The 18,474-nt window shown below is 36.3% G+C and overlaps 1 protein-coding gene across 7 annotated transcripts in view; it reads right to left on the minus strand.

Moving 5' to 3' along the window:
* The window catches only part of LOC139975000 (protein O-mannosyl-transferase TMTC4-like), a 27,257-nt gene extending 8,823 nt beyond the window's left edge, over positions 1-18,434 (minus strand). For 5 of the 7 annotated variants that reach the window (XR_011795622.1, XR_011795623.1, XR_011795624.1 and 2 more), the window contains exons 1-12: positions 18,280-18,434; positions 15,995-16,449; positions 15,320-15,536; positions 13,306-13,393; positions 12,753-12,835; positions 12,035-12,286; positions 6,964-7,163; positions 5,697-5,877; positions 5,319-5,447; positions 4,809-4,888; positions 4,143-4,250; positions 3,514-3,655 (exon numbers count right to left, since the gene is read on the minus strand). Coding sequence is in view for 4 of the 7 variants with exons in the window: in XM_071982584.1 (XP_071838685.1) it covers positions 3,514-3,655; positions 4,143-4,250; positions 4,809-4,888; positions 5,319-5,447; positions 5,697-5,877; positions 6,964-7,163; positions 12,035-12,286; positions 12,753-12,835; positions 13,306-13,393; positions 15,320-15,536; positions 15,995-16,362 (1,848 nt within the window). In the remaining 3 variants the exon portion in view is untranslated. Of the gene's footprint in view, positions 1-3,513; positions 3,656-4,142; positions 4,251-4,808; positions 4,889-5,318; positions 5,448-5,696; positions 5,878-6,963; positions 7,164-12,034; positions 12,287-12,752; positions 12,836-13,305; positions 13,394-15,319; positions 15,537-15,994; positions 16,450-18,084; positions 18,108-18,279 lie in introns of those variants that run through there. The other 2 variants (XM_071982582.1, XM_071982583.1) reach the window with 2 other exon arrangements.
* Between the last annotated feature and the right edge of the window lie 40 nt (positions 18,435-18,474).

The raw sequence follows: 18,474 nt of genomic DNA on the forward strand, positions 1-18,474 counted from the left end.
TAAACATATTGTAAATATCAACTGAATGTAAAAAGTTACGTCAACCAGAATGAAAACATTTCATGGTTCCTTGCTGCTGTTCATTAGTTCCATTCATAGGGAAATTTCTAACAAAGCCCTAATACAACAACAGTAATTTATGCTCACAAACTTTTGTTGCCAAAGTAATGCTAAGCCCTGATATCAATTGCAACACACATCAGTGTGTGAAGACTATCTACCATTATCATCATACCAAGTTTGACGAAATTCCGACAAGTAATAGTAGCCAAGTAATTGCAATTTGGAGTATTTAACGTTTGACCCCATGACCTCATTAATATTCATGATATGAGCACCAAAATCAACAGGGTTAATCTACTTACTATGGGCCACCCACTCACCAAGTATGGTAATGATTGGTCATTCCCTTGTTGAGTTATTGTGCATACAAACTTTTCATAACGAAATAATGCTAGCCCCCCCCCCCCCCTTATAAACATGCATGATATCAATTGCAACACACATCAGTGTGTGGAGACTATCTACCAATATCATCATACCAAGTTATTCGAAATTCCAATAAATAGTAGCCAAGTTTTTGCAACTTGGGAGTTTTTCACGTTTGACCCGTGACCTCATTAATATTTTTTAACTTTGACCTTGTATAACTTCGCACACGAAGGTCACACGGGGGTCAACCTATTGACATTTATGATCAGAAGGTACCTTTGACATCTGAAAATAGCATCGAAACTGTAAAAATCCCCAAAACACGAAAAGGTCACCAGAGGTCAAATTGAGGTCAAGGGTCACCCAGATGCGGGTCGACAACTGGATTACATTGAAGCAACTCCCAACCTTAACAGACAGTTCGTTCTCAAGTTATCACAAAACTACTAGTTTTTTTTATCATTAATTGACCTTTGGTGACCTCGGATCACATGACCGTTAAGTTTGAAAATATTCCCCTATACCATTTGCAACTTGTCCCAAAATATCAACCGTGTCACACCTTGAAACTGAGAGTTATTGCATTAAATGTCTGAAAATTAACTTTGACCTCGTATAACTCCGCACACGAAGGTCACACGGGGGTCAAGCCATTGACATTTGTGATCAGAAGGTACTTTTGACATCTGAAAATAGCATCGAAACTGTAAAAATCCCCAAAACATGAAAAGGTCACCAGAGGTCAAATTGAGGTCAAGGGTCACCCAGATGCGGGTCGACAATTGGATTAAATTGAAGCAACTCCCAACCCTAACGGACAATTCGTTCTCAAGTTATCGCAAAAATACTAGTTTTTTATCATTAATTGACCTTTGGTGACCTCGGATCACATGACCGTTAAGTTTGAAAATATTCCCCTATACCATTTGCAACTTGTCCCAAAATATCAACCGTGTCACACCTTGGAACTGGGAATTATTGCACTAAATGTCTGAAAATTTACTTTGACCTCATATAACTTCACACACAAAGGTCACCTGGGGTAAACCTATTGACAGTTTTGATTGGTGAGACGTGAATATAGCATCAAAACTGTAAAAATTCAAACATTTTTTTCTTTGCCCATTTTCTCACCCAAAATACTAGTTTTTTAACATTAATTGACCTTTGATGACCTCGGATCACATGACCGTTAAGTTTGAAAATATTCCTCTATACCATTTGCAACTTGTCCCAAAATATCAACCTTGTTACACCTTGGCACTGGGAGTTATTGCATTAAATGTCTGAAAATTAACTTTGACCTTGTATAACTTTACACACAAAGGTCACCCGGGTGTCAACCCTTTGACATTTTTGATCGCAAGGTACCTTTGATATCCAAATCTAGCATCAAAACCAAACATTTTCTTTTTCGCCCGTTTTCTCCCAAACTAAGCACATTTTTTCTAATGTGACCTTTGACCTTTTGACCTTGGTTTCAAATGTAGTTTGATCTGCTGATTCCAAAAATCAACACGACAAGTCTGTACAGCCATCCTAACTCCGACCGAAAACTTTGACCCCATATAAGTTCGCACACAAAGGTCACACGGGGGTCAACCTATCGATATTTATGATCGGAAGGTACCTTTGACATCCGAAAATAGCATCGAAACTGTAAAAATCCCCAAAACATGAAAAGGTCACCAGAGGTCAAATTGAGGTCAAGGGTCACCCAGATGTGGGTCGACAATTGGATTACACTGAAGCAACTCCCAACCCTAACGGACAATTCGTTCTCAAGTTATCGCAAAAATACTAGTTTTTTAACATTAATTGACCTTTGGTGACCTCAGATCACATGACCGTTAAGTTTCAAAATGTTCCCCTAACCAGTTCACAACTTGTCCCAAAATATCAACCTTGTCGCACATTGGCACTGGGAGTTATTGCAGTTTTAGTATTTTGGGTTTTTGGACCATAACTGACCTTTGGTGACCTTTGTGGGCACCAAAAACAATAGGGTTCATCTACTCACTATGGGCCACCCACCCACCAAGTTTGATCATGATCAGTCAATCCCTTGTTGAGTTATCGTGCATACAAGCTAAAGCGTCACACACACACACACACACACACACACACACACCCAAACCTGAATACATAGGTTCCTTTGCTTTCAGCAAGGAACCAAAAACCAAAAAATGCTCATGTCCTTGTTTTATAGTGTCATAATCTTTATAGAATAGCACCCTTCTATAAATTTGATTTAAGCAAGCATTTGCAAAACTTCCTGCAATATAGATTTGGTACAAAGCATGATTCACATAGCATGTTAACTTGTTTTCTTGATTTAAATCCTTGATGATATGCAGCACTGATCCTTGCATCCCACATTTATGGATTGCTAAGAAAGGGAGAATTGCAAGCAGTTTAAGTTTCAACAGCTCAATTTGGTAATCAATGTTTCGTAATTATAAATGTTAAATTGGAATACAGTAAAAGTGTAAATGTTGCTTTATTATAGCTAGCAACGGAAGCAGGAAGCAAAGATTTTATACATACAAATAGCATCTAATGATAGCCAAATTGCTACTTCTAATGGGAAACGATAAATGTTGGATAAGATTATGAGAATCATTACTACTAATTAGCCAAGGAATGAAGCTCTAAAATGTTGCTTTGTTATAACCTTAAAAATATTGTGTTTTCTTGCAGCAAAGGTAAGGGTTTATAAAGGGATTAAAGGGTTAATAACAATATTTAAAGTTGTAGCTATTGATGTCAAATCTGCATATCTGTTGAGCAGATTTAACATTGTCAATGAGGCAATGCTTCCAGATGGGATTAAAATCAAAATCTGATGACATTTCTAGGTAAAGTTGGAACATGCTGTTCAAAATGGCTGACCATTAGTATTTCATAAAATTTGACCAAATACAATTATACAACTGATAGAAAGCCATTTTTAGTAAATTTGAATTTCTCCTTTACTTTTTGTGATCATCATTGCTTTCACACCTAAATTACATATCTCTGTTTGCAAATATTGAGTACAGATTATATTCACATTGCACGGAAGTTTCATGAAAACATTACCAAGTTTCCCAAGTTAAAATAGCAATCAGGATAGTTTCTTCTATGGCTAAGAGCTTCTTCATAGCTGTGCTGAGCTTGCGAGTATTTCTTTAAGCTGGCCTGGACTATTCCAAGATTCATCCAAGCTGCTGCAAACTTTGGACTAAAGACACAAAATACAAAGTTCAGCTAAGCTTATAAAATTACAAAAGCAATAATAAATGAAAGAAACAATATCCAAGTGGCAAAGTGATAGCAATTAGTAAATATCATTAAAAGTACTACTGTATTGTTAAACTTAACGTAAACTGATTGACATACAGTAACATTAAAACTAATTACGGTACCTTTGGCAAACATTCTATAAACAAAAAGAGTTGCAATTTGGGAGCAAATCCCATGAAATGTCCTCTCAGCCAGCCCTAACTATACAGCCCACAGGTTCACAATTTCACTAATAAGACCTCAAACATAAACACCCCATGTTATTATTTAAAACAAAAATAACTTGTACCATTCACTTTTTCATCCTTGCATATTTTCATACATTAAATAATTTGCAAATTTACTCTAAAACTGAAGAGGTAGCATAGTTTTACGGGACACTGCAAAAGGGGTACAGACAATTTAAAGCAACTGATTTCACTTACTTGATATTAAGAGCTCTGTTCAGAAGAAGTTCTGCTTCTGCAATCTGTTCATCTTCTTTTAAAAGATTTGCCAGATTATTCATGGCATGATCATACTCAGGATGGAGCCTTCATTAAAAACAAAAATTAAGACAACATGTCATCTCTATCATATGTGACAAAACATATTAATAGAATGCCAACAGGCTTAGTGATTGTTTACCACATATTAAATGAGACTTCACACAATATCAAGTTTCCCCATTGTTGACAGCATTGTTGAAACTCATGTGGACCGTACTGTACATATCAAGTATGAAGGTCATCCATGCATTCCTTTTCAAGAACAATATTTACAATATTTTAAGACTGACATCTTTTGATCTCAATAAGGTCAATGCATATACCACATATAAAGCATACGCAGGCTTCACATTTGCACTTATCATGTTTAAAGTTATCAGACTATGACCTCACATGATTTTCACCTCCACAGAAAACAGGTTTCTTGTACTGTACTTGGACGGTGGGATGCAAAATAGCACTATATACGTTAATCTGTCCTACCGACTCACATGACTTGGGATCTTCATCATACCACACAAAGTGAGTTGGCTATTGCCAGATTGCAGCATTCTAATGACATGAGACAGTATTAGACTGTTGAACCAGACTAAGATGACTCACCTTATTGCCTCTCTGTAACTCTGAATCGCTACTTTGTCTCTACCTCTATCAGCTGCAGCTTTAGCAATATTGTAATGAACCTAAAGCAAGAAAATAAGCTTCTATGTTGATCAAGGTTTTACTTTTGTTTATAGTTCATGACACTTTCATTCACATTCATCTATATGGATTTCAGTCAATAAGAATTGTCATTCATTGTTTGACAGGCATAAAGAATTAAATAATTTACATACACATACAATAACAGTTTCCAAGTATTATCAATTTCCTCCTGTTGATCTTCAAACTACAGATGTTTAATATTAGTATTTAAGTCAGCATTCAGCAAACGTTCTCCTACATCTGTTACAGTTTTTCAAAACATGTTCTGCAGACTTTCCATTGATTGTTACGGTACATTAATTTGCTTCTTATTGAGTTATACTGTACTTGCTGAAGTAACTCTATACGTTCAAGTACACTGAATGATATCAAGTCTAGGAAGTCCCAATGTCAATACCTAATACTTACTTTAGCATTCTGTGGACAGACTTTTAAACCAGCTTTGTACAGCTCCTCATCAAAAGACCACTGATAAGATCTATGGATGCTCTTACCCATGTGACTGACAACCAGGACTATGAGTAACAATTGTATCACCTGCAAGAACAAATACCAATCAAAATATCATAATAACTCAAACTAGGAACACAAACAATGTTTCCACATCTCATAGTACCCTAGAGGAAAGATCATTGACTACATCACAAACACCAGAGAAGAGCACTCTGAATCAAACAGCTCCTGACAATTTAGGGACATCAACACAGAATCAAACAGACAGAATCAAACAGCTCCTGACAGAATCGAACAGCTCCCTGACAATTTAGGGAGCATTTGTTAACTTACCTTTCTGCCTTGCATCTTACAATATCTGGCACAATGATTGGTTCCCAAGACAACCAGTATAATGTATCCAACACTGGGAAGGTAAAGGTTTCTTTCTGCTATGACAAAACCAACTCTAAAAAACAAATTGCTGGCAGGAAGGAAGGTAATGACGAGAACTGCAAATCCCATGGATAAGGTCCTAGAAGGCAATTAGAAGCAGAAAAGGAAGCTACATGAAATAATCAAATTTAATCCAAATGAATGTATCATGCAGTACAAACTACATTAATACTATGAAATGCTGTTTGCCAACCACATATTTGCAATGTCAAGTTACATTTGTTTACAAACAGTTGTGTTACATTTTAACACTTCTTTCATCACCAAGATTAACTTTAAGGCAACTTCCCATGCATGTGTACACAATTAGTTTAGGCATCAAAACCTTAGGCTCTGTATCATGTCGTTAATTGGATAACTTTTGTCAACTGCTGTTCTTATATAGACACTACAATTTTGCTATCCATGTTTCATCTTGCCTTTTCTCCAATGCACAAGTCATGCCCACCCTGTCTGTTCTGGTCCCTTTCCTATCATGTATTATGTTTCATTCTATGTATTAACTAAAAGGTCAAACCTCAAATTATAATGCCGTTTGCAGTATATGAATATGTAACAATTTGGGAAACATAGGATAAATGCAATGGTGGTTCATACAATGCATGTTTTCTGTTGAGAGTGTGACAACTTGGACTAATGGTATCATTGCACACTAAAAAGTAACATTACCAATGGTCAAAGTTCAACATTTAACAGTTGTGCACAATAAGTATGTAGGAAGCAAGAACGCTAGCAGAGAGCAATTAAGATTCAATATGCCGATCAAATCACAGGAAGAGCAGACTTTACTAGTTTTAGCATTACATCTCTATAATACAAATGTAGTTGGCCTTGTACTATGCACCAGTAGCTGCAGCCCATTATGATATTGGATTTGTTGTTGAACTGCCATCGTTATGAGAAGTTTAGGCAATTTTGATGAAAAATATCTAAGTTTATATATTTTAACTAGGATTAAAATAATGTATTTTGGACATGTTTTGTTTTACTTACAGTGTGTGTGTGTGTTTATTTCTTTCTTTCTTTGAATTAAAGTTAAGTACTTTACATACCTGCCTAGCTGACACCTGTTGTTCTGTACGTACAGTACGACCGTGCCTTTTTAATATTTTTTTATTAAACACTTCTGCAAAATGTACTGGGCTAATAAGAAGAAGTAGCTTACCTTGTCTGGTGGGACTCATTTATTGCACACTGGAAAAGAAGGAGAAACAGCAATAACCAAAACAGAGCTACTACTGCAAGTCGAGGGTCTGTCCATGATTGGATGAGTGGAATGCAGCCCATTGACCAATCAAAACATAGACTGATGGGATTCAAAAGAAGCCAACCATTTATGGCAAAAAGGTAGTTGTAGTTGATAAACTGCAAATGAAATGAAACAAAAGCAGAAATATATCAGTCATGTGCAGATCCTTCTTCCTATTGTAAGCTTTATATGCAAATATGACCATGAAAATGCATTTTCACTGACCATTTAAAATGTATACAAATTGAATATATGCTCTGTTGGTAAAGGGAGATGGTGCTGCAACCATTCATGGGTAAAGGGAGATGGGACTGCAACCATTCATGGGTAAAGGGAGACGAGGCTGCAACCATTCATGGGTAAAGGGAGATGGGGCTGCAACCATTCATGGGTAAAGGGAGATGGGGCTGCAACCATTTATGGGTAAAGGGAGACGAGGCTGCAACCATTCATGGGTAAAGGGAGACGGGGCTGCAACCATTCATGGGTAAAGGGAGATGGGGCTGCAACCATTCATGGGTAAAGGGAGATGGGGCTGCAACCATTCATGGGTAAAGGGAGATGGGCTGCAACCATTCATGGGTAAAGGGAGCTGATGCTGCAACTATTTATGGGTAAAGGGAGATGGGGCTGCAACCATTCATGGGTAAAGGGAGACAAGGCTGCAACTATTTATGGGTAAAGGGAGATGGGGCTGCAACCATTCATGGGTAAAGGGAGATGGGCTGCAACCATTCATGGGTAAAGGGAGCTGATGCTGCAACTATTTATGGGTAAAGGGAGATGGGGCTGCAACCATTCATGGGTAAAGGGAGATGGGGCTGCAACCATTCATGGGTAAAGGGAGACGAGGCTGCAACTATTTATGGGTAAAGGGAGATGGGCTGCAACCATTCATGGGTAAAGGGAGCTGATGCTGCAACTATTTATGGGTAAAGGGAGATGGGGCTGCAACCATTCATGGGTAAAGGGAGATGGGGCTGCAACTATTTATGGGTAAAGGGAGACAAGGCTGCAACTATTTATGGGTAAAGGGAGATGGGCTGCAACCATTCATGGGTAAAGGGAGCTGATGCTGCAACTATTTATGGGTAAAGGGAGATGGGGCTGCAACCATTCATGGGTAAAGGGAGATGGGGCTGCAACCATTTATGGGTAAAGGGAGATGGGGCTGCAACCATTCATGGGTAAAGGGAGACAAGGCTGCAACTATTTATGGGTAAAGGGAGACAAGGCTGCAACCATTTATGGGTAAAGGGAGACGAGGCTGCAACCATTCATGGGTTCTGTATGCAGATGACAGATGTGGCACAGTGCTATGTGCTTTAAGCTGAGCAGACATGATCTTCAGAATTTTTACAGCCATTCCAACTTCAGGTTAATACTAATAATACAGATTTAGACAGCATGTTTAACACTACGAGTTACCAGAATAACCTTGAACAGGTGACACTGATATTAAATTGTACACAAATACTAAGGTGAAACCCATATATTGACCGATGATGGACTAATCAACTTTGACAGAAATTATGCTTCATATTGTATATGACACAAACAGTGATTACAGCATTGCATTTAACTAGTTTCTATTAAATATTATTCAGTTTTACATTATATCTTTACCAGGTTGGGACATCCAAGACACCATTTAAAAAGTAGATATATAGCACTTTCTAAATTTATCTGAAAATTCATACTTCTTCACACTGTAGTTCAAACTGCCAGGATAAGAAAGATATGACCAAATTGACTCAAATAGTGTAAGCAAAGTTTTGTAAGAAATCTTCCACCAATTTTCCAAGAAAACCAGTCCATAATGATCATTGAGTGATTAACAGGTGCATGGTGCATTAAAATTGGGAATGTGATAATATAAAACATGGTGACCGGACTTCTGCATGCTGTGACAGGTACAACTTACAGTCACTACAGTGGAGCTGTAGCTTTAAGAAAAACATTAATTACAAACACTGAAATCAATTTATCACAAAGGAAGACAATTTAAAGTAAGGAATACCCCAAAAACCTGTGACAGCCAGTACCTGTGATCAAATGTGATCACATGGAAACCTTCATTTTGGAAACAATTTCACATATAAAAAGGCATGTTCTCACATGTTTGCATGTGTGCCAAAGCATGGGAAAATGTGTGTAAACTGTGGGTTTTGACACATGTGACAAAGTAAGATTAGTGTTTGATTGTTTGGATGGTCATAGGTTAGTACCTATGACCATACAAACCAAGAAAAAAGGCAACCCACAATTCTGTGCCACCCAAAACACTATTTTTTGAGAGCAAGTTCACATAGTTTCATGTGATTTTATAAGGAATAACATGTGGTAGAATGTCACAAAATTTAAAACTGTCAAATCTGTGTCAATGCGTGTCAAAATCATAAGTTTTCACTCAAAATCCAAGAGACTACAAGGGATGCAGGCCTTGTCTCTTGAGAGGCAAGAGTGGGATTGTGTGCCACTGGATGGCTAAAATGACTGTGAGAAGTGCAAGACATACACCAAAATGTTTAATGACTTTTCATACGTCTGTGATTTATGTTCCACTTAGGCAGGTTTACAAATACACTCACCACATGGATAATTAACAACTATCAAATCCACAATTCATTATTATTTCTCATTTTGGAAAAAAAACCTTTTCCACCAACAAAGCATGCGACTGTCAAGTTGCTTATAGGCTTAACTATACCATACACCAACAATGGTAGGATAGTATTCAGTTGGTCAACACAGAAAATGTAAAGGAAAAATAGGGTTTTTATGTCAGAATAACATTACATTAGAGGTGGTCAAACATCTCATGAATGATTTCTTGGGGTATTTTCTAAATGCCACTGATTATACTTTGCAAAACATAAAATGAAATTAAGGAGTTTTGAAAAGTTTTTTTTGAGTGGAAGATAGATGATTTGTCAACCTCTGATTTTCATTAGGTAAATTTCGCTTTGATCTAGGCAGTGTAGTGAAGTAACAGTGATTTTTGGGGGCAAACCACTTTGTATAACCAGTTGGAACGGAAAGAATACAAATGGAAAAAGTAAGAAGTCGCTACTTTTTTCTTTTCTTTTTCAAGCTGGATACAACATTTATCCTCACTTGAATTTGAGTGTCATATTCTTCACAGGTTAACATTTTTCATCACAAAAATCAATCAAACTCTGACTTTTTAAACATTCAGTCATAATACAATACATATGCACACACTGATTGACAAACACAAACTTACTGGTACACAGAAATTGAATGGCATGATTGAATGTACATGCATTACCATGTTATTACTGAGGGACAGCCAAATGTAAGAGAATAAGAGACAAATATCAATTATATGAATGAAATGAAAGGAAGAAACATACATTTGAAGTATGTTACAATCCACTTTTACCAGCAATTGCAATGAAGTACTGTATCCATGGGTATGACATGGTGCCGGAAAAATGAAGGGCTAATTAGTTATCACTACTCAGATAAGGCTATAAAGATATATTAGTAGAAATCTTATACCGAAAAATTAAATTAAATTACATAAAATATTAGCTTCTAACACCTATCATCTTTATAGGCTTTAATTGTGAACTTTGCAATACAATTTTACATTGACATGATCAATTGAAATAGTAATGCAAAGTTATGTGATTACATTAGATATATATATACATATTAAAGGAGGAGCAAACTGAATTATCATCAATTGTCTATGTATAGAAGCAAATTTGATAAAAAATTCCCAAACCAACTGACACAAATCTTATTTTAAAGATATTGTGGTTGAAACCCAGGAGACTTGAGCAAGCCTCTGAATTTAATATCATCAATCCACTTGTGCTTGAAAGTAGTACCCTTCATTTTTTCCATCCATTGCTCATATTGCTTGATAGTTATACATTTGCCATGCAGGTTCTAATATATTGCAGCTTTTACTATGATCAATATTGACAATTCTTCTTTGATTTCTAGCTACCTTAAGTGGCATTTGACCTCTTCAATCACCCATATGATTCTTATACCTGTACAGTTACAATTTAAGTGAATACCACATATGAAATTCATCTACTGTAAGCTTTTCTTCTCTATTTATCATGTTTACAAGCTAATTCAGACTGTGATCTCTATTTTAACCACAAATGCATTGTGGTCAACCGAGAGTGACCTTTGACCACTATTGAAGACAACAGGTTCTTGAAATCAATAAGGTGAAATGCACATATCACATATGAAGTTCATCCAAGCTTTACTTTTGAGTTACCATGTTCACATTTTGTTTTTAGAATTTGACCACCCTTGACCTCAAATGACATTTGAATTACACAAGAAACTAAATTTCTGTAACTCACCAAGGTGGACCTACATGTATACTAAGCAACTAAGAAACAGCATGATGCTCATCTGAGCTTACTTTTATAGGGAGCTTTACTGGTAATAAGGTTTTTATATTTGACTTCTGTTAACGCAGATGAACAGTGACCTCCAAAAAATTGGAGGGGTTTTGTACTCACTGTAGGCTGAATTCACATACAAAATATGAAATTAATTCATGAAGTACATTTCAGGTAATCATGTTTACACATCTGGGGTGTCACTTAAATATACACACATATGCCATTATGTCACAAAGGTTGTTTTTACCATCAGCAAGGAATCAAATAGGAGGGAAAATAAAGGTTTCATATTTGACATCACCGACAAACTAACACAATGTTAATATTAAAACAATGAGATCTCCCAACTGGAGCAAGAATTTTCTGAGCTCTTTGGAGAGATAAATCACAAGCACCTGTATCATTTAGGATAAAGGCTATAATAGGGTTGCTTCTCCTTTATCAATTTAAATTTAAAACTCTTTCACTTAACATTTCATTACAGACTTGAAAAATGTTATGTTTGCTTGACTATGTATTCTACTTTAGCTATTCATTGTTTGAAGCATTTTTAAAGCATATATGATCACCATTAAAACTTCACTTACCCGAGTGCTCGCGTGGTTTGCAAAGGAGGCAGGGTTGTCAACAGGGGTGAACTGAGGTGCAGATGCACCCATGATGGTGTATCTAAATGCCAAGAGCATGAATCCTGTGCTGAACAGGATGGCATGACGGATGAGTAAAGGGGACCAAGGGGCTTTCAGCAAGTGTAGAGGACTTGATGAAAGCAAGCTCTTCCCAATAATATGCAGACTGAAACCCCCAACATATAAAAGGTCATAAACAGAACACACTCCCTAAGAATCAAGAAAGATGAAAGAAAACATGCAATCAGTGTTCAATTCAGGCTCAATAAATACACAGCTGTCATTCACACAGTGTTCACTTTTATTGGCTTTATTTTCATTGCTTTTGCTGCATCTAATGACACTGGAAAAGTTGTACTAAAACAATTATTTCCTTATACAGTGCAAGACCCTTTGAAATGACTGAGGTAGGTTGAGCAATATTTACTCCTTTACGCCAAGCAACAGTGCAGCACAGTAACACAGAATAATTAGAAAGTAACAGTGTCCAGTTGCAATTATGAAACAAATTGATGCTTTTGTTGGTTCATATTTCACAAAATTGCTTATCCAGTTAACAAAGTTAAAGACACCAACTTTCAATCAATGTTAATTTAGAACAGCATGAAACATGAAAACCATTGCAGAACCACAAACACAATCTAAAGCAAGTATTTATTCACTGAATTTTACTTACCAATACTGTAATACCTTGTTCTTTGCATAACATAGATACACTGCAAAATATGACACACAGTAACATTGGAGTACCAACAGATCCTGAAAATAACAAGAACACAAAAAAAAATGGATATGCAATCAAATATGCACACCAATTGATACCCTTGAGATAACAACTGGTTAACACACCAACTGCCTTGAGAACATTCAGAAGTTTAACTTTGGAAATGAAAAAAAAACTTCACAGTCATACTGAGATTGAGTTACTAAAATTACACCAACATACTACAATGTGTTATTATACATATATGAACACACCATATTATACACACATGAACACACCAACTGCTTTGAGAACATTCAGAAGTTTAACCTTGGAAATGGATACTGTACTTCACAGTCACACTGAGATAATACTAAAACTACACCAACATACTACACAATGTGTTAATATACATACAAGATATAGCATCATTCACTAAGCCAAAGACATTCAGCTCCCATCTTCCATACATCAAAATGCAATCAATATGGTATAAATTCAGAGGTGCAAATTTCATTTTCCTTACCATTTTTACAAGCTGACACATAGAACAAAAAAGAGACAAAGAAAAAAACAGCACAGAGAAGATCAGCCCGTCCAACCAAAGCTGCTACCTATACAGAAAAAGAAAGAAAGAAAAAGCATGAATAATAACTTGCCTTTAAATTACATATGCAGCACAATAGTATAGTTTGCAAGCTAAACCTGACATGAGTTCATACTGCAGATGGAGAGCAGTTTAAATCTAAACAGGGTTACTGCTTACATAGTAAGATATGGAAATTGTCACCGGACAAGACAAGCAGTGTTTCTGACAGACAATAAAACCCAAGACAAGTAGAAAAACAAAAAAGGCAATTGGTGAATACAGAGATGGTGATTAACCACTTCTTAAGGTCAAGATGTGACAAGCTGATGAAAGCAATTTTACAACAGCAACTAATCTATCATTCTATAGTACCATGAGTAGTTTGGTTAGGTAGAGCATAAACTCCTGGAAAGAACTTGAATAATACTGAAAAATACCTGTAAAAATAGCTGCTTACAAAACCAAGGAATTCTAAACTTAATCATATGATTTCATGGACGTAAAGTAAGAGCAAGAGTAATGAAAAAACTGTTCAAAGTCTTAAGACAGCAAAAAGTTGGAAAATTGGAATCCTCCCACTTCACAATATGTGAATTACTTAGTTTGCTATGTACGTAAGCCAACCTTTGACCTATTCCTAAAACAGCAAGGAGGTTCTACTACAGGGAAGACAAATCAGCATAAGTTTCACATCTTCATTGAGACCTGCTGACCAATCGAAAGTTTGTAGGGTTTGACCTCTGCAAACCTTAAATGAGAAATCACATTCCAAAACAAGTGCACACACACACACTCCCACGCCCACAAACATGACTGCATAGGTTAATTGCCTGCCTATGGCAAGTAACCTATGATTAATACAGTAAACTTGCAATGTTTGCCATCCAATTGAGGAAGGCAACTGTATTTAGCAAAGTAACAATTTCAGAGACCACCGAAAAAAGTATAAAGAAAGCTTTGCTACCTTAGTAATTAAAGATAACCCAGAAAATGTCTACAATTTGAATGCATAAAGTCTACATATTTTCATGAAGTGACATTATACCACCTTTAATGTCATATCAAACTCCTGCAAGGTCTTTAACCCTTTGCACTTTTGACCTTCACTTTTCCCCTCCTTAATTCCGACAGGATCCAAATAAAGAAATACATTAGAAATTGTTCGGTCCATTTTCAGACATCTAGTTTAGGAGCCCGTATTTTCAGACAAAGAAAAACATAACCAAAAATTAGGACCATGTGTTTCTTTCTTACTCATGATTGGTTCATTCAGTGATTGATTTGATCAATATTTATGACTTTCAAAAATATGTAATATTAGACCAATCATGGATCAGATGCCCCATCATGTGTAACCCCAAGCATTGCAACTTCTTAGCAGTTTTTATAGAGGCAAATTACTTCTGGAGAAGGAATCAACCAGTGCTCACAAATATAGTTACGGCCATATAATTTATCCTACTTATTGTTTCCAATCAGTATCTTCAGTTAAGTTTAATTGAACTTTAATTGTATCACCGAGAGAATAAATCATCTTGAAATCAACAGCACGTATTAATAATTTATTTGAGTGAATCTTCTTGAAGATAGGCTTCCGAAATAGCCTACCAAATAATTTTCCCCAGGGGGCAACGATATTTCCATCTCTACTGAGCTACAGGTGATATGCGACACATTACAGTCTATTATCAGTTCAAAACAGACAACTGCACACTATAACATGTTTTGGTCGTTAATTCTTTGTATACAGACCAGTAAGGGATAGATCTTCACTAATGTTTTCAATAGATATTGAGTAAAAATCAAGACTGTTAATACATAATTACCTCCAAACAGTCCTTATTATAATTTCTAGTATATAGATAATCTTTGTACTATATCTATTGCACATGAGCTGCAGTCACCACCCGTGTTATGACATTTTCTTAAAGAACTAACAAGTAATACTTACACTTTCTGAATGGATGGGATGGACTGTAAAGAGTATTGCACACAACATGGATGCCTTGGGACACTTGATGATGATGTTTTGGTTCAGGTCATACTGGCCATGACCCATCAAAGCACCAAAGACCCTCAATGATAGCACACAAACCACAGCATGAAGAACAACATTAGGCAGGTGAAATAAGACAGGGTTCAGACCACCAGCAAGATAGTAATTCAACCTGGATGTCAATAATTAGGGGATAAGACTTCTGAGTTAACCATGCAGGCAGTGTCTTCTATAATTTCCCTTTTTATATTCATTGTACATTTCATTTCATTTTAATGAAAGTCATCACTGGAAATTGCAGAGACAAATTCCATCAAATAAAATTAACAAAACTACAAAAATGAAATTCTCATGACAATTTTTCTGATCTTCAAACTTTCACCATCATGGATATGTCTTCTATATTCCTAACACTTCCTCAAGTGCTTTTGTCGTAATTTTTATGTAAACTTGTTTCTTTTTTTTTTCTTCTTTCTTTTTTATGATAGTTCTTTACCAAAATAACTTGCAATATCATCTGCTTTAAGCAAATGCTGTTCTGGAAACAATGTACAGTAGGATATTGCCTGCTGCATTCTGCTTCAAAGTATTATCTTAACATAACTTTCATCTTAGGATAGAGGAACTAACCTGAAAGTAAGAATGGCCAACGGTCGGTATGATTTATGGCTTTCTTGTTTTGATATCTCATCTCCCCAGAAGTCATGATGGAATAGTGATGCAATGGTTCGTTCTTGTGTCACATCTTTGTTATTTTCAATGGCTTCAGAGTCATCAAAGACAAAGCCACCATAGATACTGTTACCATAGCAAGCAATAGCAAGAAAAGCAACAATTATAGATGATATATGAGACTGAAGTTTGGGGATTGGCAGAGCATGATCCCAGTCCTGTAACAGCAGCAGCTTGGGAAAATATTCTCCAGTTTGGGATTTCTTCACATAGTCTGCTCCCTTCCTCACAGGAGAATGCAACTTGGATTTCTGATCATATTTCATGATATATGGTGCAGTCAACTTCACCCTCCAGAACTTATCGTCTTAATTCCAAAGCTTTTGACACAAATGAGGCCTTCTTCACATCACCTATTGTATAAAGACAAAAAATTTGGAAACTTTTGTACCAACTTTTGCAAGCTATACATAGACATTAAATCTTAGTGTTAAACAGAGGACACACAAAAAAAATTGCCAGATATAATATTCACTGTATGTTGGTTAGTCAGAATGACCAAGGGGAAGTTAATACACTGACAGTGCAGTTATGACAAGTTGACTTATGTTTCAAAGGAAATGTACTTGTAATGTATAAAGCATTTAAATAAGAAACATGTAAGGTACCTCTACTACATTTGATAAATGCTTTGCACTTAAGGTGAGCCGAAATAAGTATGAAGTTAAACTTTTCAAGTTTTCTGACTAGCCCTCTGTTGACATTTGACCTTATCAGAAAACAACAGGATTCCTGTACTTTAAGAGGTGAATCCACATATCACATGAAGTTCATCCAAGCAATTTACTATTGGAGCTATATCCATGCTGACAAAGTTTTCAGTGACTTTAGCCTCTGTTGACCTTGAATGAACTTTGACCTCTACAGGAAGCAATAAGGTCATACCAAATATGAAGCAGATCCAAGCTTCACTTTTTGACTTACAATAAGTGCATTGAGCCTCAATAAAAATGTCTACCTTTGTAGTGAAAAAGGGAGCAAAACATCCATAACCAGGAATGAGCCTATATATGTAAAATTAGCTAAACTTTGTAATGAAAAAGAGAAAATATTCTATAACCAGGAACCAGATACTTTTACTGCATGTTCAAAATTGGCAAGTGGCAATTATTGTGAAATTCTAGGCCTACAAAGTGATGTTTTGTTTCTTTGTAATTTTTGCTTTATAGCAACTACATTCCTTTTCATTTTGGCCATCCTAGGCCTGACTAAAACTTCCATTCAAAAGATGGTTATAATTTACATTTACACATAACAGTTACATACATTGACTCATGATCAGTGCCATTGCATACATGTATGTATAGGATGCCATTCATGGCAAAAATAGGCATACAAATGTTCTTTCAAAGGACAGTGATAATGACAAACTTTCTCCAGTTACACTGTGCTTTACTGTTGAGCTTCAACTAAGTAACTTCATCGATGCTTTGGTCAGATTTCGCCGCAAATTAAAGGGTGTGAAGACTCGCGCAAAAAGAAACGTCTAATGCTGGTAATCTGACCTAGTTTCGAATGAGGTGTAACAAAAGTGTTAGACACCACCATCGATCCCAGAAAATACACAAACAGCTTGCTACTGTCGGTAATTAGACACTATATAGTGTACAGTCAGTATATACAGCAGCGGTCAATACCCACAGCACAGTATACAAACGATACAGCGATGGACATATCAGGTCCAGCTAAAGATAACAAGGTATCACCTTTTATTACTGTCTGCATTTTGTGGCGACACAAACAAAACGTCACTTGCAAGCAACAGAAAGTTAATTTTTTCAGATGGCTGCACACGGTTTGGGGCGAGTCTTCAATGCCTTTAATGGAATTATACTAAGGTCTTGAGTTGAACTGCTCAACACAAGAATAAAGTTCCCTAACTTTGCACATGCTTTTAAGTTTACTATTTCTGGGAAAACGGGAAAATAACCCATGGAAAAACCTAAGCATACAAATTAAAGCCCTAGTCATTCATATGGAAACAATACCTCTATGGCTCTCATATTTTTTTATACAGCCTTGCTAACGTTTCAAACGTACTGCACAACTACAACAAGTATCGTTAGGCTATAGTACAGAATAGTACTCAAGTATTCGATAAACACATCACGTCTTGAGAGTCAGACGAGGTCACCATTAGGCATCAAAGAGCCTGACGTAGAACAAACAAAGAAAAGGCCTACTCAAATTAGGGAGAGCTGCAAGCCCTGCTCCAACTTCCAAGAGTACGATGAGATTATAGATTATAGGCATGCATTCTTTGGTACACTAAATGCAAAGTTTAACCAAAGGATTGCCTATGCATGCAGCTGTAGCTGGAATACCCTAGGTGTACGTAAGCTGTATAGTAGTCTTGCTAAGATGATGAGATTGTTTAC

The sequence above is a fragment of the Apostichopus japonicus genome, chromosome 10, assembly GCF_037975245.1.
Source record: "Apostichopus japonicus isolate 1M-3 chromosome 10, ASM3797524v1, whole genome shotgun sequence".
NCBI lineage: Eukaryota > Metazoa > Echinodermata > Holothuroidea > Aspidochirotida > Stichopodidae > Apostichopus > Apostichopus japonicus.